Raw genomic sequence first — 26,558 nt, 5'->3', positions numbered from 1 at the left:
TTTTCCTGCAGAACACTCGACAAGGTTTCAAGGCACATTAGTTCTAGTTGTAAAACACTGCCCTATCCAATGTAATGTATTTCTAAAACATAAATATATATGCATATTACACACAAGTACCACTTCATGTCGTACCCCGGGGGTCTACTGTATAATCGCTTATGATTAAGACTGGAATCTTGTGGATTGTGGTGGAAAATATCGCGACACACATTCTCTCAATAATAGTAATACAACTTCCCTGATGTTTCCCCCTGGCAGATATTCTTTTTTTCTAATAAACAAATAATGAAAAAGGTGCAATATCTAGACCTGGGATGTCAAACTCAGTTTGGCTCTAGGACCGGATCCAGACTTCTTGTTCTCGGGCTTGCCGGATCAGTAAAAGGATACCAACTTAAAATTTTGAGTTTACAGTATATAATCAAATAAATCTTAGGGATATGTAACAAAAAAGAAATACCAATGCCTTATGTTAATTACCTACGCTTTAGACCTCAGATGTGGGAAAGAATTCTGTTTTCTTCAAATTTATATAAATAAGACATCAATGAGTCCTCCACAGAACTTGATAATTACTTTGGGCTGTTCAGACATAAAAAGGGGGCTCTCTCTGCGGGTCAAGCCGGGAGCACCATTCACACATACTCATTTATCACCCCAAGTGGATGCTTTGAAGGAAAGAGAATGAAAGGCTTTGGTACTCCCCAATTGGGTTTGTTGCGGGTCGTGTCGGGCAGTCTGGATGCGGGAAATTACAGTCATGGTTTTGATGAGACTTGAACACATGGAAACCAACTACATGTTGGGGACCATTGAGACAAATGACTTGGTGCGGTAGGTTAATATTCTAGAGAATAAAGTATTTCGGAGATGCAGTCATTAGTTAGGAGACTTGAGGGAAATTAATAAAATGAACTGACTTTTATGAATATAAACCGCGTCTTCCTTGAAGACAAGCATTGAAAACAGAGAAAATAATGGCGTTGATCCATGACCCCCATGTCTAGGTCCGTTGTGTGTGCATGAGTGCGTGGGGTGCAGCTTTTGCCTAGAGGAAAATCGCAAAAGTTCTCAAGGGTAGGGGCGATGGCTAAAAATATACTTTGGACCCAACACAATGCAGTACCCGGAGCCTTTTGGATTTGTTTGGTGAGGGTATGTTTGCCATCCGAACAATTTATGGAGACATCAACTCAATTGCACGCCCGATTCAAGAAAACGACAACCAAATGCCTGTCCCACAGAACTATCCGTCCAAAGAATTGGAATACATTATTGATTCCTGTGAGAAAGTATTAACTGAAATTAGTCAAGCTTTAGCACAGCATTGAACGTGCACTAACAGACAATTGGATAGGGTGCAGTATCTGAACTCTGTTCAACAGTGGCGGGCTGTGTATTTCACACCTAGGCCTTCAGTGGGGAACTTGTGAGCCGGCTCTTGGAACGACAGGAGTTGGCTCCCTACTAATCAAGAGCCAGTTCCCTTTGAGATTATTTTTCCCCTTTTTGTGATCGGTCAATATGCATGTTTTCGTTCAAGTTTTTTCATGTATGCAGTTTATGTATGTCTTCTCTACTTATTTAGAGTGTCTATTAAACGTTATACCTATACTTATCAGCTATTTTATTCTTAAAGACAAAGGTCTTGAAGTATCCTAAGCCCTGGCTTGGTAGGATAATTGTTCCAAGTGTTATATTGATTTAAAGTAAAGAGTTTTGTGATAGCAGAATTATTACATTTTCATGTATTGACCCTTTTCTGTCCAACCAGTGGAATATGCCATGGCTGTGCTCCGAGCCCTTCAACTGGTCTTTCCAACAACTGTTGAGGAAGTTGGATGCCACCGGTGAAATCCTTGACTGCTACCTGCACCAGAAGACACTTTCTTGTCCTGTTATTTTTACCTCGAGGACAACTGCATGATGTCAGTAGGAACCACATCAATGGCTAAATTTGCCAAACATTATATTATGGGTGGACTGCTAATATTTATTGGGATGTTTTTATGTTTTCTACCTAATTGACTCCAAGTGCATTTACAATATAAATGTTGCACATTTAAAAAATTGAAAACTAAATCAGTGGCATCGAGCACACACATTCTAGGAAAAAAAATCAGTTTGCGTGGAAGTTGTATTGCTAGCCAATATTTTTGTGAATATCTCTCTTTTTTTTTTTTTTTTTTGATTTTCGGAGGATTTCCAAACAGAAAACTTAATAGTTCATGTTGTTTGTTGTCAAAGTAATAGCCAGTTATGTCCTTTTAGAGATGAAACATATACTTAAATTGTGTGTTTATTGAGGCTGTTTTGCTTGTTATTTTTGTGCATTATTTGACCACTAGATGGACTGTGTTTTATTTAGTGCTTTTCAAGCTACTGAAGACCTCCCAAAGCACTTCACAATGTATTCCACACTTACCCATGGCGGCTACCTGCTTACCCGGGGCATTAGGGGTTCAGTGTCTTGCCCAAAGACACTAAGGAACGTCAGAAGAACGCAATGAGAAAGGTGATCACTAGCAGGTGCTTTGTGGATTGTTATTTGGTACGGAGGACACGAAGGCGGCATCAGGAGATAAGGGAATTGTAAGGGAAATTATGGTCGAAGTGTGCCTTTTATACTGTATTCTATATTTTACACCCAACATATACTTCATACGTTTATATATATCTTTATACCTTTATACTTTTGTCACTGTATTGTGTAGTTTGTAGTGCAACAGAAAACAAGTGCTAAAAAGAACAATGAAATGAAATGATCTGCATTTATATAGCGCTCTTCAAGTCAATGACTTCCCAAAGCGCTTTACAATGTGCTCCACATTTCCCAATAGCTGCCGTGCAGCCATGTAAGGCGCTAACCTGCTTATTGGGGGTATTAGGGGTTCAGTGTCTTACCCAAGGACACTTCCACATGTAACACGGAGGACCCAGGATTCGAACTGCGATCTGTTGATTCCAAGACGACAGCTATACCTCCTGAGCCACTGCCGCCCCATAAGACAAGGAACAGTACAAACTACGGAGACTCAGTGACGAAACCACAACATGTTTTTTTCATATTTATTGCCCAGCCTTTGGTGAGATATTTGTTTTTTGTCAAAGATGTCAGCTCCCTGTAGGTTTGGCTCAGGTTATGTAAAACAAAAGCCAATTCTCTGCCTACTAGTGCTTGAAAAATGCACAACGCTTATAATTTATATCAATATTGTTTTTAAAAATAGCTTTCATGAATTACGTTTTTTTCACAATTAGGACGTGTACATTATACACACTGTCCCTTTAAGAGTTGAGGTATAATATATTCAATAGTTTCCAAGCAGAGAATAAAAACTATTACTTATTCAATGTTAGGTAAATAATTCTACATCATTTTTAATTGGACAATTTGACTTATATTGTTAACCTGTTGGTGTTTAAAGGGACTTGTTTTGAAAGATTTTTGCCAAGAAAATTGTGCTTTCATCCCTGACAATTAGTTTTTGCCCAAAAGGTAAGACATGACACAGAAATTAGAAGTTTTGCTTATTTTTAGAATGATTGTCTATCCTCTATGTTCTCATGCAAGACACAAATTCTTAAATTAATGAAACAAATATTCAATCTCAAGATTAAAATAAAATAAAAATAATAAAAAAAACAGTATACGTCACCAATATACTGTATGTATGTACACTTCTGTTCAAAAGTTTGGTGTTTTCAATGAAAAGTCACTCTATTTTTTTAATAAAATGAGGTGCAAAATAAATAAAAAGTATAGACAAAACATTGAAAATAAACAATTATTTTACTGGAATAAATACTGGACTGTCTCAGAAAATTAGAATATTGTGATAAAGTTCTTTATTTTCTGTAATGCAATTAAAAAAGCAAAAAGGTCATACATTCTGGATTCATTACACATCAACTGAACTATTTCAAGCCTTTTATTATTTTAATATTGCTGAATTTGGCTTACAGCTTAAGAAAACTCAAAAATCCTATCTCAAAATATTAGATTATCATGAAAAAGTATACAAGTAGGCTATTCAACTAATCACCTGAATCATCTAATTAACTCGAAACACCTTGCGAGGTTTCCTGAGCCTTAAAAACACTCAGCTTGGTTCAGTAAACTAAATCACAAGTATGGGGAAGACTGCTGATCTGACTGCTGTCCAGAGGACCATCATTGATACCCTCCATCAGGAGGGTAAGACACAAAAAGAAATTTTTTCAAAGAGCAGGCTGTTCACAGAGTGCAGTTCCAAAGCATATCCACAAAAAGTCTGTTGGAAGGGAAAAATGTGGCCGGAAACGCTGCACAACCAAGAGAGATGACCGCAGCCTTAACAAAATTGTGAAGAAGAGCCGCTTCCAGAATTTGGGGGAGCTTCAAAGACAGTGGGCTGAAGCTGGAGTCCAGGTATCAAAAGCCACAGTTCACAGACGTGTCCGGGAAATGGGCTACAATAGCCGTATTCCCATGGTCAAGCCACTTCTGAGCTCAAGACAACGGAAGAAGCGTCTGACTTGGGCTATGGAGAAGAAGCACTGGACAGTTGCAGAGTGGTCCAAAGTCCTCTTTTCAGACGAAAGCAAGTTTTGCATTTCATTTGGAAGTCAAGGCGCCAGAGTCTGGAGAAAGGCTGGAGAGGAGCAAAATCCAAGTTGCTTGAAATCCAGTGTGAAGTTCCCACAGTCAGGAATGGTTTGGGGAGCCATGTCAGCTGGCGGTGTTGGTCCACTGTGTTTCATCAAGTCCAGAGTAAATGCAACTGTGTACCAAGAGATTTTAGAGCACTACATGCTTCCATCTGCTGAAAAGCTCTATGGAGATGAGGATTTCATTTTCCAGCATGATCTGGCACCTGCCCACAGTGCCAAAACCACCAGTAACTGGTGCACTGACCATGGCATCACTGTCCTTGATTGGCCTGCTAATTCCCCTGACCTGAACCCCATCGAGAATTTGTGGGGTATAGCTAAGAAGAAGATGAAAGACACCAGACCTGCAAATGCAAATGAGCTGAAGGCCGCTATCGAAGCATCCTGGGCATCAATAACACCTCAGCAATGCCACAGGCTGATTGCCTCCATGCCACGCCGGATTGATGCAGTAATCCGTGCAAAAGGATTCCCAACCAAGTACTGAGTGCATCAATGGACATTTTCAAATGTTTGATTTAGTTTTGCTGTTATAAAATTATTTTTTTACTTGGTCTGAGGAAGTATTCTAATATTTTGAGATAGGATTTTTGAGTTTTTTTCAGCTGTAAGCCAAAATCAGCAATATTCAAATAATAAAAGGCTTGAAATAGTTCAGTTGATGTGTAATGAATCCAGAATGTATGACATTTTTGTTTTTATAATTGCATTACAGAAAATAAAGAACTTTATCACAATATTCTAATTTTCTGAGACAGTCCAGTATATATATCGTTCATTTATTTCTTTCATGAAAGAATTGAAATTTCTAAGCGGACCCAAACTTCTTAGGAATAGTGCATGTATATACATACATGAACAAACTGTATGTATATCCGATTTTTGTTGCTGCTAAATGTTATTGCACTAGCTTTCATTGCACTCTTGTCATGATACACCATTTTTTACTGTTCTTTTAGTACAACTTGGGGCAGGCTACAGGTACTAATTTGCATGACTTTTGTGTGTTTATCCTGACATTCTTTTATCATATTTTTCTCTATCAAGTCTTTATTAGGGGCAGCACGGCAGCCCAGTGGTTAGCGCGTGTTTGGCACAGTTCTGAGGTCTTGGTATCAAACCTTCCTTTGTGGAGTTTGCATATTCTCCCTGTGCTTGCGTGGGTTTACTCCGGGCACTCCGGCTTCCTCCTACATTCCACAAACATGCATGTCAGGTTCATTGGCCGCTTCAAATTGTCGCTATGTGTGAATGAGTGAGTTGTCATCTCTGTGTGCCCTGCGACTGGCTGGCAACAGGTTCAGGGTGTCCTCTGCCCACTGTCCGAAGATAGCTAGGATGGGCTCCAGCACCCCCGTGGCCCTACTGAGGATAAGCGGTGCAGATAATAGATGGAAGTCTTTATTAGGTGATTATCCTGAAGAGCCATGTCAAATTTAATTGCAAACAATGTTCACTACGTTCTTATCAGTGACAATGAAGACAACATAATTAAATAATATGGAAGATATTTATCATTTTGAGAATCATTTTATGCTAACTTTAGAAAAAAAATGAGAACAAGATAACTACCATTTGTTATATAAAACAATTAATAATAAATAAAAACCTTAGTAGATTTTTTTGTTAAACAACAACAAAACACTATTACGTTTTTTATGACAAAAAATAGAGCTACAAATATAGAAAAACAAGAAAACAAATCATTTTCCACATCGCATTTTACCTCCCTCCATATGACCATTTACCTGACAGTTTTATCAAATAAAACTAGTCAGATCCAAGCACAATTAGTGCAAGGATCCTCCTCTTTTTTTCCATCGCATTTTCCTTGTCATCCCCACAGAATTTCCTGTCTTTTCAGAGTGTTTATTCATGTGTGCAGTGGGCCCCTAGTGACAAACACTTTGTGTAGTCTGGTTGCCCTTCAGCAAGCACAAAAAGCTTGCTACCCCCAGACCTCGGCACCCCATGCACCCCCATGGTCCCAAAATGTTTCTTTGCAGGAAGAGAGATTTATGGCATCATGGCAGTACGTTTTTGGGGCAGAAGTTACTTGAGTTTGAGTCCATTTCTCATTTAAGAGCAGTTCCTTTGACATCAAGCTGACCACAACCAAGACTCCAATCTTTCCCTTTTCCATTCAGATGAAAATGGGATGAGGATAAAGAGAGGAGCAACAAAGGAAAGAAACTGACAAAAACGGACCCTGTGGATAGGGAGGGAGCAGACTCTTCTCCATGCACAACAGCCATTGTCTCAGTGCTCTTAAATGAGCCCTGAAATCGTACTGCCATTGATTTAAATCCTTCAAGTCTTTCCTGAAACAAAAATAACACTTTGTGATGTGAACGTCGTTAGAGTGGACGTCAATCCATATTTATTGCAGTTGTGCGACGTGCATTTCACACCAAGGCCTTCAGTGATGGCCTATGAGCCAAATCCCAACTAAACAAGAACCGGATCACTTCGAGACGCTAGTAATTAGTCAATGCAATTTTTTTTTAGGGACTCTGCGTTGTCGACTTTGAATTTGTTGAGTGTAAAAAAGATTACAATTGCTTTGTATTTGATCTTTTTTATACATCATTATACAACATTCCTGTGTTTTTCAGGGATACAGTGTTTTACATAACATAAATTATTTTTGTAATTCATATTTTATTTGTTGTCTCACTGAAAAGTCATTTATAATTAACATTTGTTGTGTTTTCTTCAGACAATAAAGTTGCTGAGTATAAAATGTTTAAAGTTTAAATGAGTTAAAGGTTCACTGTTTTTCCTTGCCCTCATGTAGGTTTAAGATCATGGGATGGTGTAATAATCTGTGGTTTACAATAGTCAGTGGTCTGAGCAGCCCTTCGAGGCTCCTTGTGATAAGAGGTGGGTAGTGACGGAGTACATATATTTTGTTACATTTACTTGAGTAAGTTTTGGGAAATTTTGTACTTCTAGAAGTATTTTTAAATCTTGAGTAAATTTGTGAATTAAAAAAACGGTACTTTTACTTCACTACATTAGGCATAATTGAAGTCGTTACTTCATTACTTAATAAATCCCCTCCACTTAAGTACGTCTCTGTCCGCCTCCGCTAAGGTACATTTATTTTGACGCAGATCTCCGCCAGGCTCAACTATGTTTAATCAAACAAACGTAGCAGCCTCGTCACGTTTCCAAATTCAACTTCAGTGGGGGGAAATTTTGTTTATGGGTGAAACAGATCAAAAATGTCGCTTAGCAATTGCTACTATGAAAAGACAGAAGAGGAGGAACACCCCTGGCCTCACATCAAAAGCATGTTGCCCTTAAAAGGAGTGCCAAACACCAGCTACAATGTGTAATGTCTCCTTTGTTTGCCTAAACGAACGTAGATTTCTGCATTCAAAAATTATCGACTTTGAGGAAACATGTAGCGTTAAGTTTCATATATATATATATATATATATATATATATATATATATAGTATACATACTACTTTTACACTAATTGTATTATTTGTTGATTGGATGGACTTTGATAACTTGATAATCTGATTGTTTATAATATCAATAAATAATATCAATAAATACAACCTTGCTACATTTACTCAGTACTTAAGTTATTATTCTCCAAGTACGTTTTACTTCACTCAACTAAGTATCTTTTACTTTTACTAGAAAAATATAATTCTAAAATAACAGTACTTTTACTTGAGTAAATTCTTTGGCTACTCTACACAACTCTGTTTGTGATTAAGGGCTATACAAATAAAAATGACTTGTCTTGACGAGAGTTAATAAATAAATGCTATTGTACCGTATTTTCCGCACTATAGGGCGCACCGGGTTATAGGGCGCACCCCCAAAAAATAGTTTTTGGTCCTATATCTTCCATAGATAAGGCGCACCGGATTATAAGGCGCTACAATGGGAACGTCGACAAAACAGTCAGATGATTCAGTCAAACTTCTTACCCCCTTAACATTCCCAAAGCTTGCAAAGAAGCAAATACGTGTCGTAGACACGTGCGGATGCGGTGTCCGTACGATGTCACTCAAATGCATCGTTTCAAATATCATTCAGAAAATTAAAGTCTTGGGATTCAAGAAATGCCAACCATTCCTTATTTTCTATTTTCTTTTTCGCTCGCAACTTTACTGTGCATATGACAATAAACACTTGGAATTGAGTTTAATTCACTCAACTAATCACAGCAACATCAAGATCGTTCTGAAACAAGATACCGGGAAAATATAATACATAAAGTTCTCACGTTCAATAATATACGCAACCATGGTCTTCTTACAACCGTGAGTGGAGTAAATCCGGGAGAGTAAAATATTTACAAATACAGACTAATGAAACATGTTTCTTTATGGCGTACTTTAGCAAGCTTGCTATTCACAGTCATCTTTTTCCGCCAATTGCAGGGTTTTGGCCCTCTAGCCTATCCGAGGCTCCGAATAACTTCAGCCAATGGCGATCGATTCAAATGATGATTGACACATTGGTTAGCCAATGAAACGCCGGTATATAAATCCCAGCATACACCGCGGACTACTCCACGTTCGGGGGAAAATCGAGTCGGCGGCTGTTGCGTAAGTTGCGAGACCTTGCGACTTAATATTGAGCCATATATAAGGCGCACTGTATTATAAGGTGCATGGTCAGCTTTTAAAAAAAATTAAGACTTTTAGGTGCGCCTTATAGTGCGGTAAATACGTTAATTTAATAGAATAGATTTTAGACCATGGAGTATTAAAGCACACATAGGCAATTCTTCCCAAGGCCTTCCAGAAGGCCCCCTACGTGCCAACTCAAAATCTGCTACACCAACAGCCATAATTTTTTGTGAAGGCCTCCGGTAAGATTTTTAAGCATGGCGACAAGTGATGGCTGAAATGTGTTTGATTAAATGCTTGAATATGAAAGCACACCTCTGGAAGCAGCCCAACCTTAGGAAAAAGTAATGTAAGGAAGCTGACAGGCCATTTGGAATTATTTAATATGTATTCAAGAACAACATATAAATGACATCATGATTCAGAATGATTTTAGGCCAGCACAGAATACCTTGCAGGCTCGGATGGGCCACCACTGGTCGAACTGAACATTTTAAAGTACCTCGTAAAGACAGTGGTATCCAAACTTTGCAGAAAACGGGCCAGATTTGGTAAATTGAAAATGTGTGAGGGCCGATCGTATTTTCTTGATAATTTTTATGACATTCTTTGAAATTCACCCTTCGTGAAAGGCTTGCAGTGCTTGGCGATCAGTGTCAAGACCTTGTAGTGCGTCTTTGTCACATTTCTATTTTAGTGGCGATGTTTTTTTTGGTTTGTTTAGTTTCAGCCAAAGTGGTGCCAAGTAAGCAAAATCAGTGTTTCAACACTTGCTGTAAGTTTTATTTCCTTACTAGTTCCACCAGCAGCATTCAGACAGTCAAGTAAGTTATAAACCTACAATACAATAAACATAATTTACTTTACTTTAACCTCAGGTACCAAATAAACAATAAAGCAGCTAAATGATATATATTTTAAAGCAACATTCACAATCCTAATTTCACACAAGCATTTTAATAAAACAACAACACCCATATATCCCCGCCTGCTGAAGTGCAGTCATGTGACCATGCCCAGTCTTAACATTTGCGAACCGCAAAACCAAGATAGGGATCACTAAGACAGCGATATCAAACGGCTTGAAGTAACAAAGAGCAACGCATGCTCACAAAAATAATAACAACAGTCAAACTGGAGCAAAATGAAGAAGGACTTACTGGTTGCATTTCGGTTCGCTTGATACAGGCTAACATTTCGAATTCTCTTGACTCAAGCTCCAATACACATAAATGTGCACGCTCCAGTTTTAAATTCTGGAAGCGCAATTATTTCGGATTTCGGTGAAAAAATATTCCAACTTCCACTTGTCCGGAAGGCTGAGGCCCTCACATTCAACATTTTCATTTTTTTTATTTCGCCATGTCGGGAAGGGGAACGGTGGCCAAAGGCATGGTGAAATGGTGATTTTTTTTTTTGGTCCACATTTATTTAATACTGAGGTCAACATTAGTGGCCGGCCACATATTATTAATTTCATGACAGACGGCAGTAAAAAAAATGACCATGGGCCGGACTTTGGACATACCTGTTGGAGAGAGCGGGATTTGAAAAGAAGATCCTACACTAAGTCGATGGCTCCATCTACAACCCGAGCAACTGCCTCAACATTGTGCAAAAATATTCAAAAATCATTAAAACTTGGCACAATATTTTAGGAATGCTGGGCTCAGCTTCAGACAGGGCAATCCAATCGACCCCATTAAATATGAAGTTGCTGCCACCTTGTGCTTAATACAGATATTGCTTTGCATATATTCATCTCTCCCTCTTCCCCTCCCTCACCCCCCTCCTCTCATTCACCCTCGCAATGAAACAGATAACATAGACAGCATTAGAACATAACATACTAGTCCATTCCCTCCTCAAAACTGACTGATGTTATGATTTTGAAGAAATAACCTCAATTTCAAGCAAAACATGCTTTACCTTTATATTGAATTCATGCAATGACAATTCACCATTCCAATAATTTTGGATTGATAAATGGTACTAGAGCATTGTTTTTCAGCCTTTTTTGAGACAAGGCAAACTTTCATTAGACTATCTCAAGGCACACACATCTATCGAAAATGTTTAGAAAAATTACTTCATTCTTTTACTTCTACTTTTTCTTTATTTATCATGTTGCCTAAATATAGTGGTCAACGCGGGGGAATATACATTATTCAATTTGGTTCATATTTTTCTCCATCAAACACATTAGTTATTAAATATATTTCCCTGGACAACCAGATGTGAAGATAATAACATTAAAGGAAATTATAAAAATAGTAATCTGCTGCTGCCTTCTGGTATCGATGAATTTTACAGTTATGCAGCGAATCACTGTAAAAAACAAATATGTATTTTCACGACCATAGGGCACACAGTGTTAAAGGGCGTCTCTGTAGCTGGTTCTATTTCTCTATTTAAAACAAGACAGGGTGCGATCCCCGATAGGGCGCGCTTTCCCTCTGCTGCAGCTACGTTACAACAACACAGAAAATCGTAAATGTGTGCGTATCCAAAATATTAAAGTAAGAAAAAATGAGTTTCCTTGTGGTTTATTCAAGTATTTATTACAAGGAAGAACACAAGGATGAAACAAAATTCTAAAAATAAAGCTTGTGCAAAACAAAGTTTGGTACAGGTTCTGTCATTTTTTTACTGGTAATCCATATCAAGCAACCAAAATCCTCGTCCTTTTTCTGACGGGAACAGCTTCGTTAAATCTTTGTTAAAAGGTTCACTTTCTTCACTTTAAGAGTCACTTTTAGTGCCATGCAGCTTCTCGGGACTGTAATGGCTTACACCAAAGCTTGAACAACAGTCCCGGCAGACACGTTAGCCAAGCATTGCAATCCATTCTTCTTCAGCTAATTATAACCAGCGGAAGCTTCTGTGCCACTGTTGTCCTGGTCCGGATGAAAAAAGACACCGTTTTATTGAAACAAAAGCACCAAGAAGATAACAATAACTTTCAAATTGCTAGATATGCCACAGCGTTGGCATCCATGAGTACTTCCGAAAACAATGCACTGCATGTGACGTCGCGTGTCCTCTTCTGCACAAGCGGGACATGGTGGGATTCACAAAGGAGACGCATACAGGCCGCAGGAGATCACATACAGGTCGCATTTAGTAGGAAATAGGGAACAATCTCGTAAAAACATCCGATCTATTACATGGCCAAGGCTCGACACTGTGACCTCCCAGTCTTGGGGCTGGTGCCCAACCCTAAGGCCCTCTTTACATATCACTTAGGGCACACCACAGTTTAGGGTGCGTCGTACAATTTAAAACAAATCTCAGACTTTTATGTGCGCCTTATGGTCGGTATACTGAACAATGGCATGTTTTTTGCTACGATAGAATCGCGCAATTTCTTGCGAAACACTAGACCAGGTCTGATGGTACACTAGTGTGCCGTGGCACATTGGTTGAAAAACACTGATCTAGTACCAATAGCAATACATAAAAAAAACTGAATAAATCTATATTTTTAAACAAATGTGCATGCGTTACTTTTCATCATTATATAAAACGACAAGGAGTATGACCAAAATATTTATTCACACGTTATACATCAAGAATTTTCTTCGGTCAAAAAAAACAAAACGATATGTAACCAACAAGGCTATACCAACATTTAATAAAATGACTTGCATAAAAGAAAATCACATAGGTGAAATATCAACAAAGGTTAATATTATTTTTCTTTCTGTAAAACAATTCATGAAATGAAATGCATATGTGTTTGGAGAGGATGAGTAGAGATTTGCTTGATGAAAAAAAGTACCCAAATTAAGAAACAGCGAAAACTCTGGTGCAAGCAACCCAAAAATGATGTCATAATGAGTCTGTCTCAGCTCCCTTCCGATGCAAAATATGAAAAAAAACCCATGGGAATGCTACAAAAAAAAAAAATAGAAACAAAACAATAATTTCAAATTAAAAACTCCACAAAGATCCTACTGGAACTTAAATGACTACATCAACAAATTGACTGTACCTCTGCTCCTTTGCATTGGTCCTCCTGTTTGTAAAATCCGACCAGTTTGCAGGGTTTATAACATGGCAGCTGTTAAATACAAGAAAATAATTTGTAGTTAATCAATATTGTCACTTATTTTGCATTGCTGGTTGCAAAAACTTAAACTTACTAAACAAATATGATAAATAGAGGACAATGGCCAAACGAATGAATCAAGTGAAGCAAAAACTTACAACAAAAGAAGACAGGTCTGCATCATGTGTGGGATGAAGTCTGACACCACTGAAGGGTTTGCATGGGAGAATAATTATGAAGAATTCAACAGGTGGAGTATGTATAAAGAAGAAAAGGCATGTAGGCAAGGCCAATATACATGAAGCATCACACTGTTATGTTTTTTTTCCATCACTTTATTTATAGCAGTAAATCTCACTGTTGTATTCTGCTATTGTCTCAATGTAGTGTATGTTCAGTACTGCAGTTTCACAATCCAATTATTTAGTCAAAAAAAAAAAAAAAAAAAAATGTTAATTCTCTATACAAATGTTTGAACATGTGTATGCATTAAATACATATGTAGATTTAGTCAAAAAACATCCAAACTATGTATCTTATTTAGTATAGTCAACAAAGACACAGACAAACGCTTTGTATTGTATTTCAAATAGAGAAAAGCGAGGACTACTGACAAATGTTCAGTTGGATAAAACAGCATTAGTTCAAAATAAACAAAACAAAGCATTAGTTCCAAAAATCAATTAAAAACAAACAAACAAAACCTTACAATATACCTAAGGTTTTCCCCCGGCCAAAAAGCTTAAAAACAAAGACATGTCATGCTGGATATACATCTGAATTAATTATTTATATTCCAAAAAAGGGTATTTGTTTTATAAGTAAAATTACATGGTTTTCTTTATTTCATATAGGAATAACCTTTTAATCAATCTCCCTGGAAACCAAATGACCATTTAAAATAAGGTTTGACCAAAATAAATAAATGATCATTTCCTATGTTTTTAAAAAAAATGTTATTGCTATTTCAATTTATAAAATCTAATGGACTGTAAATTCATATGTTGAATACACTAAGTACTGTAATGAAGCTGTCTGAGGCAGGTTTGGCCAATCAATATTTGCGGCTATAGCCAGTTGAGGAAGATGTAAAGGAAGAGGACGAGTAGTTGACGCTGAAGCTAGAACCTGCATCAATACTGCCTCTCCTGGATCCTGATCGGGAGCCTGTCCTTGAACCGGACCGTGAACCGTAAGCAGATCCAGAACCACTGACACTGTAGGGACTATAGAGGCCTCTGCTGGACTGTGAAGAGGCTTCGAGAAGCTTAAGACTGGATCCTTCCTCTACCATGCTTCTGTCCATTGCGTCTTTGAAAGAGATTTTGAGTTTAGTTTTCGGACATGTTAGGTATCTTGCATATGAACTGACATCCCTCAGTTTCTGGGCCGTGCGAGCATCGATTGTACCCTTCTTGATTGATTCATCCAGGGAGACTCTCCCTTCAACACCAGGCTCTACAAGTCCACCTGTTAGGTACTGTACCTCAAGGAAGCGCTGGCCTGCTTCATAATACAACCAGCCCTTTTTTAGGGCTTGGGAGGCTGACATCCTTTCTTTAGTCCTGGAGTCTTCAAATCCATTGTATGCCTTTTGAGCCAGATTCAGACGATCAACCATGATTTTTTCAACAAGACCTTTTTCTGCAGCATCAGACACTGAATATTTTTCTCCATTCGAAGGGTCAATTATTCCCCCGGTGCAAGCTTGAGCTTCTAGCAATCTTTGGCCAGTTATATTGTCTACCAAGCTTCTGCGGATGGCCTCAGTAATCGATACCTTCTCCAACGTGTCTATGTCAAGGATTCCGGCGATAGGGCCAGTCTCCTCAGTTGGATCGTTCCATATGACTGCAGGTGCTTTTATCGTAGGTATTGGGCTCCTAGGAGAGGAGAAATCAGAACAAGTGGTGGAACCAAATGAAGAAGACCGAGACCGGAAGCCTCCCATGCTTCCAGAGAGCATGTCTGCAAATTCAGTGATAGACAGATTTCCAGAGCGATATGTCTCAAGAGCCTTTTCATCAATAAGGCCACGTGCAAGAGCATCATCAACATCATACTGTCTACCGGACTTTCTGTCAATGATAATAGATTTTACAGTACCATCGGAAGATGTCATTGTGATTTCTTCCCATTCACACTCTTGTTGGGCGAGCTCCAAATAAGTCTGGTGGTCAATGAGTCCCTTTCTGTAGGCTTCGTAAACAGTCATTTCTTTGCCTGTGTCAGGGTCTACTATAACAACTCTTCGTTTGCGAACAGAGGTTTTTGAGGATGTCTTTCTTTCTCGTTTTTTATCTTTAAGGAGAAGAAGAACTAGGCCAGTCTCAGGATCAGTAATGCACCTCTCCATGAGCTGGAGGTATGTTAAGTTCTCCTCAGTGTTGGGATCAAAAAAGCCCTTGGTGTCATCGGATGGGTCTGTTAATATTTCATTCATTTCCTCATCAAAGAAGCCACGTTCGTAGGCCATCTCAACTGGCAATCTGTGACTTTCCTCAGGGTCTATTATTCCCCCAGTGGCTATCTGAGCCTCCAAGAGACGGATCCCATGGTCTTTCAGGATGAGTCCCTTTTTCATGGCCTGGAAGAGTGATATTGTCTTGCCTGTATAAGGATCCCTATATCCCGTTACTGCACGCTCGGCAGAGAGAAGCTTGTCTTTGAATTCAGGGCCAACAATTCCCATTTTGACTGCTTCATTGACAGTAAGTTTAAGGTTTTTAATTGGATCAATGACATACCCAGTGGCTGCCTGGGCCTCTAGGAGTTCAAAGGCTGTGCCAGGCCTGATCATTGTCTTCTTCATGGCTTGGTAAATTGAGAGACGCTCCTTTGAATTTTCTAAGAATACACCTGCAATGCAGCTTGTGCCCTCAAGGTACTTTGATAACCTACTGCTGACTTCCTCCACTGAAACAAGACCTTCATTTAGTTCAGTAACAGTTTTCTGGTCAATAATCTGTGACAGAAGAAGTTCTTCCATTGTGATTTGTTTTCTAAGACCCTTAAACATCAATCTCTTGTCTCCCAGAGAGAGGAGACGCAATCCACCTTCAAGCTTGCATCTCTTAAGTAGCTGTGCGTATGACACATTCTCATCAGTGACAGGGTCGGTAAAACCTTTAATGCCTGTCAATCGTTCATTGGTTTCTTTGTTGATATATCCTCTTTGCATGGCAATGTCTGCGGGTAGATGGAATTGGAATTCAGGATCAATAATTCCCCCAGTGGCGGACTGTGCTTCTAACATTTTTAGAGCATAATCCTCTTTGACCAGATCCTTTTTCATGGCCTGGAAAAGCGATATGACCTTCCCGCTGTACGGGTCTTTGTATCCTGTAACTGCTCTCTCAGCAGAAAGTAGTTTATCATGAAGCTCAGGGCCGACAACACCCTTCCGAACGGCTTCATCAACAGTAAGCGTCTCATTTTTGACAGGATCAATAATGTATCCTGTCGCTGCCTGCGCTTCTAAGAGGCTAATGGCAATTTCTGGTGTAAGGAACCCCCTGTTCATTGCTTGACATATACTGATCTTTGAGCTGGAATCAGTTTGCACCCCTGCCACACATCCAGTCCCATATAAATAATGTTTAACAGTATTCATCTCCATTATGTCGCGGATATCTCGCTTTCCGTGTTTAATAAGGTTGTAAGTCTCTAAGTCAATGATGCGGGCATTGTGCAGCTCCTCAATAGTCACTTGTCTTCTCATTGTCTTGCACGAAAGAGGCTGTGCATTTCGGATAATCTCTCTCTGCTCCATGATTTCAATTATGATAATGATCATTCGCTCTTTAGTCATGTTTCCAGAACGATATTCATCCATTAGTTTCTGCCTCTGCTGTTCTGGAATTAAATTTGAGTTCACAATATCCCAAAGATTTGTGGGTTTATCAGCAATGCCCTCAATTGGAATGTCAATTTGGGTATTGGCCAGATCACTTTGCGTTTGCTCCTCAGTGAAGAGATAGGTCTTTTCAACAACTGTAGGAGACTGAGCCTTTGAAATTGGGAGGATGCACATGCCAGATTCTGGGTCTCTTTTGCACTTGTCTTTTAGCTGTCTATATGTTACATTTTCGTCAGTTTCTGGATCAGTGAAAACCTTGTTGTCATCGGATGGTTGGAAAAGAGTGTTGGCCATTTCCTGACTGAAAATATTATTTTCAAATGCAACATCCATTGGCAATCGGATGCTGTTTACAGGGTCAATTATTCCCCCGGTGACCATTTGTGCTTCAAGGAATGGCAAGGCTTGATCTTTCAAAACAAGATCTTTTTGCATGGCTTCAAAAAGACCTATTTTGTTGCCTGTAAATGGATCTTTATACCCTGTGACAGCCTTTTCTGCGGAGAGCAATTTTTCATGTAGCTCCGGGCCTACTAGGCCTGATTTTACGGCTTCATCTACTGTCAAATACTGCTTTTTAACAGGATCTACAATGAATCCAGTGGCAGCTTGAGCCTCCAAAAGAGAAAGACCCGTGTTGTGTCTGATGAGGTTTTGCTTCATAGCCTGATAAATGCTGTATTTCTCATTTTTGGGCTCCAAAAAGATGCCAGTCACACAATCTGAGCCCTGGAGGTATTTCTTTACATTGGGATTCTCACTGACTTTTTTAGGTGTTGTTTTGCCATGCTGAAGAAGATCCAGTGTGGTTTTATCAATAATTTTGGAATCATAAAGACGTCCGGCTGCGACAGGTAATCTGAGACCTTTGAAGTTTAGCTGTTCCTGTTTCTTTGCCTCCTTTTCATCGATGTATGTGATTATTATCTTGAGTATCTTTTCAATTGTTATCTTCCCAGATCTGAATTGCCTAAGCAGGTCAAGTCTTTGCTCTTCAGATACATAGTCAGAGTTGATTAGCTCCCAAATGGTCATTTTTCTGCCCTTTAATGGTCCAGAATCAAGTAGTATTGTTCCCTGTGTCATCGCCTTTTCTGCCTGAGCTTCTGAAAGCATTGGCTCTTCCTTTGCATTGATGGCTTCATCAGTCAGGAAAAAAAGCTGCAGGCCAGTTTTCTCATCAGTTAAACATCTTTGGAAAAGTTGCGCATATGTTGCTTTTTCCTTTAAGTTAGGGTCATAGAAACATCTGACCTCATCATTCGCTTGGCTTAGCAGTTGTTTTATCTCATTGTCAAAATAATTTCGCTTGCAGGCAACATCATGAGGAACACGATGGCTCTTGACTGGATCAATGATGCCCCCAGTAGTCAATTGAGCATCCAGCAGTCTGATTCCTTGTTCTTTAGGAATTAAATCTTTTTTCATAGCTTGATATAGTGAAACTGTATTTCCAGTATACGGATCTTTGTAACCCGTAACAGCTCTTTCAGCACTTAGGAGTTTTTCATGAAGTTCTGGACCGACAACATCTGCTTTTACAGCTTCATCAACTGTGTACTTTCGATTTTCTATTGGGTCAACCACATAGCCTGTTCCTGCTTGGGCTTCGAGCATATTTAAGGCAAGTCCAGCTCCCAATAAGTCCTTTTTCATTGCCATATAGAAGGACATTTTCTCTTTTGACGTCTCAGTAACTATACCTGCGATGCAATTTGTGCCCATTAGAGCTTTGTAGACAGGTTCCATTTCAGAAACTTCTTTGACAGTCTTATTGCCCTTTTGCAATTTGTTGTAAAGGTCTTTATCAATTATCTTCGATTCAAGGAGTTCTGAGGCAGGAACCGGTGCTCTAAGACCACTGAAGTTAATTTCATTTTTCTTCTCTTTTTCCTCTGCCACAGTAATTACAATCTTGATGATTTTTTCGATCGTGATCTTGCCAGTCTTGTACTGACGGAGAAGATCTTTCTTTTGGTCTTCAGTGAAGTACTCAGAGTTGATGATTTCCCAAATGGTAACATTCTTTCCCTTGAATTTACCAAATGGAACAGACACTGTTGTTTTACTGAACACATCCTTGGTCTCTTCCTCTGTGTATATACTTGAGCATTGAGCAGCTTTGTCCGTGATAGGCAAAAGAAGCATACCTGTATTGGGGTCAATTGAACATCTCTTGATTAATTCAGAATATGTCAGTGGTTCCTGGGTGCTGGGATCAAAATAGCCTTTGGTATCGTCTGATGGGTTTCCCATAGCTTTGTTTGTTTCTGGATCATAAAGTCCCTCTTTATAGGCCACTTCATTGGGTACACGGTGACTATTGACAGGATCAATGATGCCTCCTGTTGCAATCTGTGCCTCAAGGACTCTGATTGCATGATCATGATCTATCAGGCCTTTCTTCATTGATTCAAATGCAGATATTTTTCCTCCTGTGTATGGATCTTTGTAACCGATAACAGCTCTCTCCGCTAAAAGCATTTTATTATGTAGTTCTGGACCTATTAAGCCTTCCTTGACAGCCTCGTTAACAGATAACTTTTTATCATTATAGGGATCTAGCATGTAACCAGTTGCTGCCTGGGCTTCAAGAAGTATCATGGCTGTGCCTGGGGTAATTTTCTTCTCTTGGGATGCTTGGTAGATTGACATCATTTTATTAGATGGAGTCAAAATACCAGCAATGCTGTTCATTCCTTTTAGAATGGGTTTAAGTTTTTCAGTACCCCCAAGCTCTTGAACTGTAATTTTACCTTTTTTCAGCTTATCAAAATCTTTCTTTGATATCAGTCCTATTTCGTAAAGTCGAATCGCGGGGACCTTTTCACGAATACCATCAAAAGCTAAAGGATCTGTTTTCTTTCCCGCACTATCTACTGCATCACTGGCATTTTGCCCATTGAGAACATTGACAACTTTAACGGTCTGAACAGTTTCTTTGTTCGCTGTCTCCATCTGCTGCAGTTTATCCCGCAGTTTCTGGTTCTCTTCTTCCAGGATCTTTTCCTGCTCCAGTCTCTTCTTTTCCAGTTCCTGCATTTCTTTTTGCTTATTAATCATCTCCTTTTCAGCTTCTTTCTGTTTATCAAGTGCTGCATCCATGGTAGCTTGCAGTTTCTTCTTCTCTTCCTCCATTAGTAGTCGTTGACGCTCCTGTTCATCTTTCAGAGCTTGTGCCTTTTTGACTTCTTCTTCAAATTGGCTTTCCAATCTCTTTTTCTCGTCTTCAATGAGCTTCTCTTTCTTCAACAACATTTCTTTTTCTGTAAGGAATGTTTTCTGGAGCATTGTCTTCTCATGCTCAATTTGTTTCTGCTGTGCATCAGCCATCTGGTGGGAAAGAAAAGGGGAGAGAAAAAAAATCAGTAAAGGTTTGTGCTTGGCTGTTCAAACCGTCCTCATACCACGCTTTGTGCCACAGTACACCAAAGTACACCACACCAAACACCAAACAGTGCAGTCTGCTGATGCTAAATACATTTTGTATAACTATTGTATTGAGGTTTTCACCTCTATTCAGTGAAATTGGAAACAAAAATCCCTGAAAGAAATGTACATCCTTATACTGGAATGCCACTACTTATATTTGAATATAGTACCAGATTTAGATAGCTAAGTATTAAAAGGTAATTGCAGTGATTTTACACACTATCCAGCTTATAGCCATGGTTTCATATTTTGTATATTCCATATGCATGAGTTAATCCGCCCAAAAAAGTCATTTTGAGAGACACAGAAATATATCACTGCTTTTCATACTCTTAGGTTTAGTTTTTATAGCTAATTACCTGATTTATTTTTAATTCTGATTTATTTTAGTATATCAAATTATCAAGCGCTTCCTGGAAATGTTCTATGACATGACACATTCAGGGTGGGATGTGCATGAGCACAATGCACTGCAAAAAAAAATGGAAGTGAAACTAAAAATCAAAGCTACATGGTTAGTTCAATCAAACAACAGGGAAAGGAGGAATCGGGAGAAAAATAGGTTAGTGTCCACAGGAGAGTTAACGATGGCATAAACTTCTATGTTATGCCATCTTTGACACAATACCTCTTTAGACATATTTTGAAGTTCTTCAGCTTCCTTTTTCAGTCTAGCCTTCTCCTTCTCAAGCTCTTCGATAGCCTTGCGTAAATCCACGGCTTCCTTGCTTGTATTTAGTTTCTCAACTTCTAGTTTTTCAACAACGGTTGTTTTTTCTTTGGTAGCAATTTCGGTCTCATGAAGACGGGATGCTATTGTGTCCGCTTGTTTCTTGTACTTTTTAGCTTCTTCCTCTGCTTTGGCCTGGGCCTCACTGAGCAGCGAGACCTGGAGTTTAAGTTTTTCTGCTTCCGCTACAATCTCTAATTGCCTTTTTCTTTCTGCTTCTAGGGATTTCTGATATTCCTCAGTTTCCTCGTCAAGACGTTGTTGCATTAGTTGTTTGTCCTCCAGAAGCTTTTGTGCTTGCTCTTGAGCCAAGTCCTTCTGCCTCTGGAGCATCTCAGCTTCTGCTCTTAATTTGGATGCTTCCTGAATGGCCTGCATTTTCTCTTTGAGCATTTTGTCTGCAAGTGCTCGCTGCTGGTTCAAGTCCTCTTCAGCAATCTGTCTCAAGCGAGCGGCCTCTTGGGCTTCCACACTGAGTCTTGCTGCATCCTCAGCGAGTCTTTTCATATTTTCAGCTTCGTCTGCGAGAAATTTTTGGGTGTTGTCTTTGTCTTTCTTGATGAGGCGCTGATTCTCCTCTTCGATTTTCATTTTAAGCTTTAACAGCTCTTCCATTTGAACTTTGACCTTCAAAAGCTCATCTTCTACTTGGGCTCTCTGTCTGACAGCATCGTCAACCTCGTCCTTTAAGCGTTGCAGCTCTGCATCGAGGAGAGACTTTTGATTATCAGTCTCATTGAGTTGAAGTTTAACCTTAGTGAGCTCTTGTTCTACAACGAATTTCTGCTTCAATGTTTGTTCGGCCAGTTTTTTGTGCTTTGCCATTTCGGCATCCGCTTGTTGCTTCTGCTTCAATGCTGTAGCTTCTGCTTGGGCAAGTTTGGCAGCTTCTAATTCAGCTTCCTTCCTCAATTTCTCAGCATCCTCTTGGGCTTTGGCCTGGTTTGAAGCTTCTAATTCTGCAACCACCTTCTGTCGCTCTGCTTCCTCTGCTTGTTGGCGCAGCAGTACGGCTTCCCTTTCTGCCTTATGCTTCGCAGCCTCAGCTTCTTTGGCAAGCATTTTGGCTTTCTCGTACTCTTCTTTGAGCTTCTTCTGCATGATGTTATCCTCCTTTTGTTGAGCAAGAACACTTTGTGCTTGTTGTTCTGCAGCGCTGCATTTGAGGGCAGCTTGTTGAGCGGCCACAGCCTGTTTTTCTGCTTCTTCATCAGCCTCTTCTTTCTGCTTCCGGGCTTCTTCTGCCTTTTTCTTCAAGCGGTCAAGTTCGTCTTGGGCTGCCTTACGCTGTCGAGCTGCCTCTTCCTCTGCAGCGGTGATCTTCTTAACTTTGTCTTCTGCTACCCTACGCTTTCTCTCTTCTTCAAGGGCAAGCTTTCGCAGTTTTTCGGCTTCCTCCTCTGCTCGGAGCTTGCTTTGTTGTGTTTCCTCTGCGATATTTTTCAGCTTATTTAACTCGAGTTCGAGGTCCAGTTTTCCAGACGACGCTTTTTCAAAGTTCAGCTTGAGGATTCTGATCTCTTCTTCGACAATTCGCCTTTGTTTAACAGTGTCATCAACAATAGCTTTTTGTCGGTCCATTTCGGCTTCTGAAGATCTTTTTAGCTGGATGATTTTTTCTTCGATTGCATGTTTGTGTTGATTGGCTTGGTCTTCCAGCGCTTTCCTTTGGTAAGCCTCGTCTTCAGCCTGTCTACGAAGTCGCTCATTTTCTGCTTCTTTTTCTTTTAGAGCAATTTCTGCCTCAGTTTTCAAACGAGTGGCATCACTGATAGCTGCAAGCTTTTCTTTCAGAATCCTTTCAGCCTCGGCTCTCTGGCGAGCCGCTTCTTCCTCTGCAACTTGCCTTTGGTGCTTAGCTTCCTCTGCAATTGCTCTTAGCTTGCCAGCCTCTTCAGCCAGCTCCTTCATTTTGGCTGCCTCAGCCTCCAAAAGCTGTTTACTCTTCTCTGTGTTTGACATGGTTTCCTTTTCTGCTTTTGACTTCAGCTGAAGGAGTATATCCATTTCACTTCTCACCTTGGCTAATTCATCCTCAAGCTGTTTTCTTTGTTGTTGAGCCGCAATGACCTCATTCTTCAGACGGTAAAGCTCATCTTCTAGCAGGGATCGTTGCTGTTCTGCATTGTCAAACTCTGCCCTGAGACGAATCAGCTCCTGTTCAGCTGTGAGCTTCTGCTGTGCCGTGCTCTCGGCCAGTTTCCGCTGCCTTTCTAGTTCTTTCTCTGCCATGTCTCTCTGCTTTAGGGCTGAATCTTCAGCTTTGGCCCGTTTTTTAGTCTCGCGCTCCGCCTCATCTCTTTGTTTCTCAGCTTCTTCTTGGGCGAGATTCTTCTTATGAGCTTCTTCTTCTGCTTGGAGCCTTAATCGAAGGGCCTCATTGGCTTTTTGCCTCCATTTCTCAAGTTCCTTTTCAGCTTCGTCTCTAGCCAGTTCTGCATCTTCATGCTGTCTCTTGAGCCGTGAAGCTTCTTGCTGCAGCTGAAGGACAGCTCCATGCTCCTGTTTCAGAGATTCCTCCAACTTTGATGTTTTTTCCACAAAGGACAAATGTCTGCTCTGCAGCTCAACGGCAGCACTCTTCTGTGCCGCTTCATGAGCAACTTGGATTTGTCTTTCCTTTTCAATTTCCGCTTGTTTTACTTGCCTTTCAGCCTCCTCTGCCTGCATTTTGAGCATTTCAAGATCTTCTAGTGCTCTTTGCTTTTGTCTAGCTGCTTCTTTTTGTGCCTCAGACTTTAATTTGAGCTCCTCTTCTGCCATATGCTTTTTCTGAGTCTCTTCATGGACTTGTTTACGTAGCTTTTCTGCTTCTTCTTGGGCCGCTTTTCTCAGTTTTTCAGCTTCAGCTGCTCTGTCACGAAGTTGCTGTAACTCTGATTCGGCTGTTGTTTTTTGTTTTACTGTTGTTTCAAGTTGGATTCTGATGAGATGTATTTCCTCTTCAATCTTTTGTCTGCTTTGAAGAGCATCATCCACTTGCTGAGATTTGTCTTTGATCTGCTGCTCTGAAAGGTTTTTAAGTTCATGGAGTTCAATTTGAACATTGTTCTTTTGTTTTTCTGCATCAACAGCAGCAATTTCCCTCTTATTGACCTCTTCCTGCATTTTGAGTTTCAACTCTTGAGCCTCTTTCTCTGCCTTGGCAATGGCCTTTGCATGAGCTTCGGCTAATTGCTTCTGTTTGTCTAACTCAGCCTGCATCTCTGCCATTTTTTTCTGTTCTTCTGCTTTAAGTTTCTTTGCAGCTTTCTGCATTAGTGGAAGGAAATGGTAAAGAAAGGATTATAATTATGCATAACATGTGGGAGATAAGACTTTACATTCACCAGCTCTTATCAGTGTGAGTTAAAAGTTGTAATTACAGTAGTAATCACAACATAATCACACTGCGATAAGAGCAATGCAATGTAATATATTGTCAGTGCAATGTTAATGTAAAAGGTTAGCTCATGGCACAAGTTAAAGATCAAAGTCGGATGTAAATTAGAATTACACTTAGGTGAGGTTAAACTTAAAATTCAGTGCAATTAATAAATGACATGACAATTCAATGGAAATGGTTGTTATGAAATTATTTCATGACCAGGCAATTCAATAAAAACAGAAAAGATCAGTTAATAGTTGAAATGAGCATACTTCACAGTAGGAAGATTAAGTTGCATGCAAGTGTAATTAGACTCCTGATCTTGTGTTTAAAATTTGCTTTCTATGATAATATAATACAACAAGCAAAACTGTAATGATTTAAATATGGATTATTGAGCATTTTTATTGTGGACATGTTACAACTAGTCCAACATACCAACTCATTCGGGAAAAAAACTGTATCCTGTTCTACATTTATTCTTTTGTGACACACATTTTTAAAAATGAAGCTATTTAAATCACTATAAACCACACATTGAAATAAAATAAATCAAAGGGAAATTGAAAAGAAAAAAAGACAATAGAACACCCCGATGTTAGTCAGGACCCAAGTATAAACTCAACAAGTTGTAAGGTTCTTTGACTAATTATAAGTATAGGTAAGTATATTTGATCAAGTACATACATTTTTACTTGTGTAGCCTTTTCACATTGGTTTCTTAAGTTTTATGAAAATTTTTCTATACACCATTTCCGAATGCAGTAACCCTCTGTGGCAAATGGCTGCATTTGTGACTTTTAGATTTTAATCATCACAGAGAACTGGCTCAATTTGAGGATCCCCAATGCTAGCATGTAGCTAGGCCAGCCACTCTCCACATCACTTTTTACACTAAAAGGATAGGCCCTCCAATTTCAATGTATTGCTTAACACATAAATGACAATAAACACAATTAATTCAACTTCAATTCTGTCTTCTGTGTTTTTATTTGTAGATCTATACTAGTTACAGTCATTTAATTTATTTGTGACTGATATCTAATAAATAAAAAAAAGTTTTTACTTTGGGGGTTTTGACCATCGAGGGACTTTTATGGAAAGCAATCTTCGCAAAAAATAAGTGTTTATCAATTTATTTAATGTAAAACCTGCAGATAAAAGAAAAAAAACGAGTACAACATGTTAAAGCCTTCACCACTAAATAGTTACCTCTTTAATGCTCAAACAAGTTCAAGCATTCATCAGGGCAAACCACTGGCAAGCAGTTAAGAGAAGCAAACAAACACACCATTAGGTTAAGACAAGATATGAGAGGGAAGAAAAAAATAAAGTCAATTTTTTTGACAAAAACCCAACAGACGAGTAAATAGAATTTAATTTTAGAAAAGTCACCTAGTTGAAAAGAAAAATATGAATTGCATTTAGTGAAAGAAAGAACCCCTGAAAAATTTAACACTACAGCAAATATGTTTTGGTACAGTAAATGTTTCATTGGATTTGAAAGTAGACCCCATCTGAATTGAGCTTGTTTGAATTTGTCAAATGTTAAAAATAGCTATATCCTTTCTGCCAAATACTTAATGGTGTACTTATACGTAATTGTGTCAATATCATCACACTCAGGCAAACATTATATCACACATATGTGCATACATAAGTATGATGACGGTAGGGTTTGGTTCATTTGATTGTTGGTTAGGATTTTGGTAATTTTTGGGGGGATTCCCAATTTGGTGTCACGCACCTCCTCGTTCTCCAGGCGTTGCTGTGCATCTGTGATGAACTTAATGTACTGACTGGTCAGAGTCATCAGTTCACTGTATCGGGTCCTCAGTGTTACATACTATATTGGAGAAAAA

General features: G+C 39.2%; 1 protein-coding gene across 2 annotated transcripts in view; it reads right to left on the bottom strand.

Annotated features, from left to right (window-relative positions):
* Window positions 1–13,622: 13,622 nt before the first annotated feature.
* LOC148371844 (plectin-like) overlaps window positions 13,623–26,558 on the bottom strand; it is a 76,864-nt gene continuing 63,928 nt past the window's right edge. For both annotated transcript variants that reach the window (XM_088326490.1, XM_088326491.1), the window contains 3 exons: window positions 26,444–26,542; window positions 21,228–24,581; window positions 13,623–20,500 (listed from right to left, as the gene is read on the bottom strand). In XM_088326490.1, coding sequence (XP_088182616.1) covers window positions 14,363–20,500; window positions 21,228–24,581; window positions 26,444–26,542 — 9,591 coding nt within the window. In that variant the 3' untranslated portion in view covers window positions 13,623–14,362. The remainder of the gene's footprint in view (window positions 20,501–21,227; window positions 24,582–26,443; window positions 26,543–26,558) is intronic.

The sequence above is a fragment of the Urocampus carinirostris genome, chromosome 2 (genome assembly GCF_059441175.1).
Source record: "Urocampus carinirostris isolate Australia breed hairy pipefish chromosome 2, RoL_Ucar_1.0, whole genome shotgun sequence".
NCBI classification, from domain to species: Eukaryota; Metazoa; Chordata; class Actinopteri; order Syngnathiformes; family Syngnathidae; genus Urocampus; species Urocampus carinirostris.
This window is presented reverse-complemented; position numbering and strand designations above follow the sequence as displayed.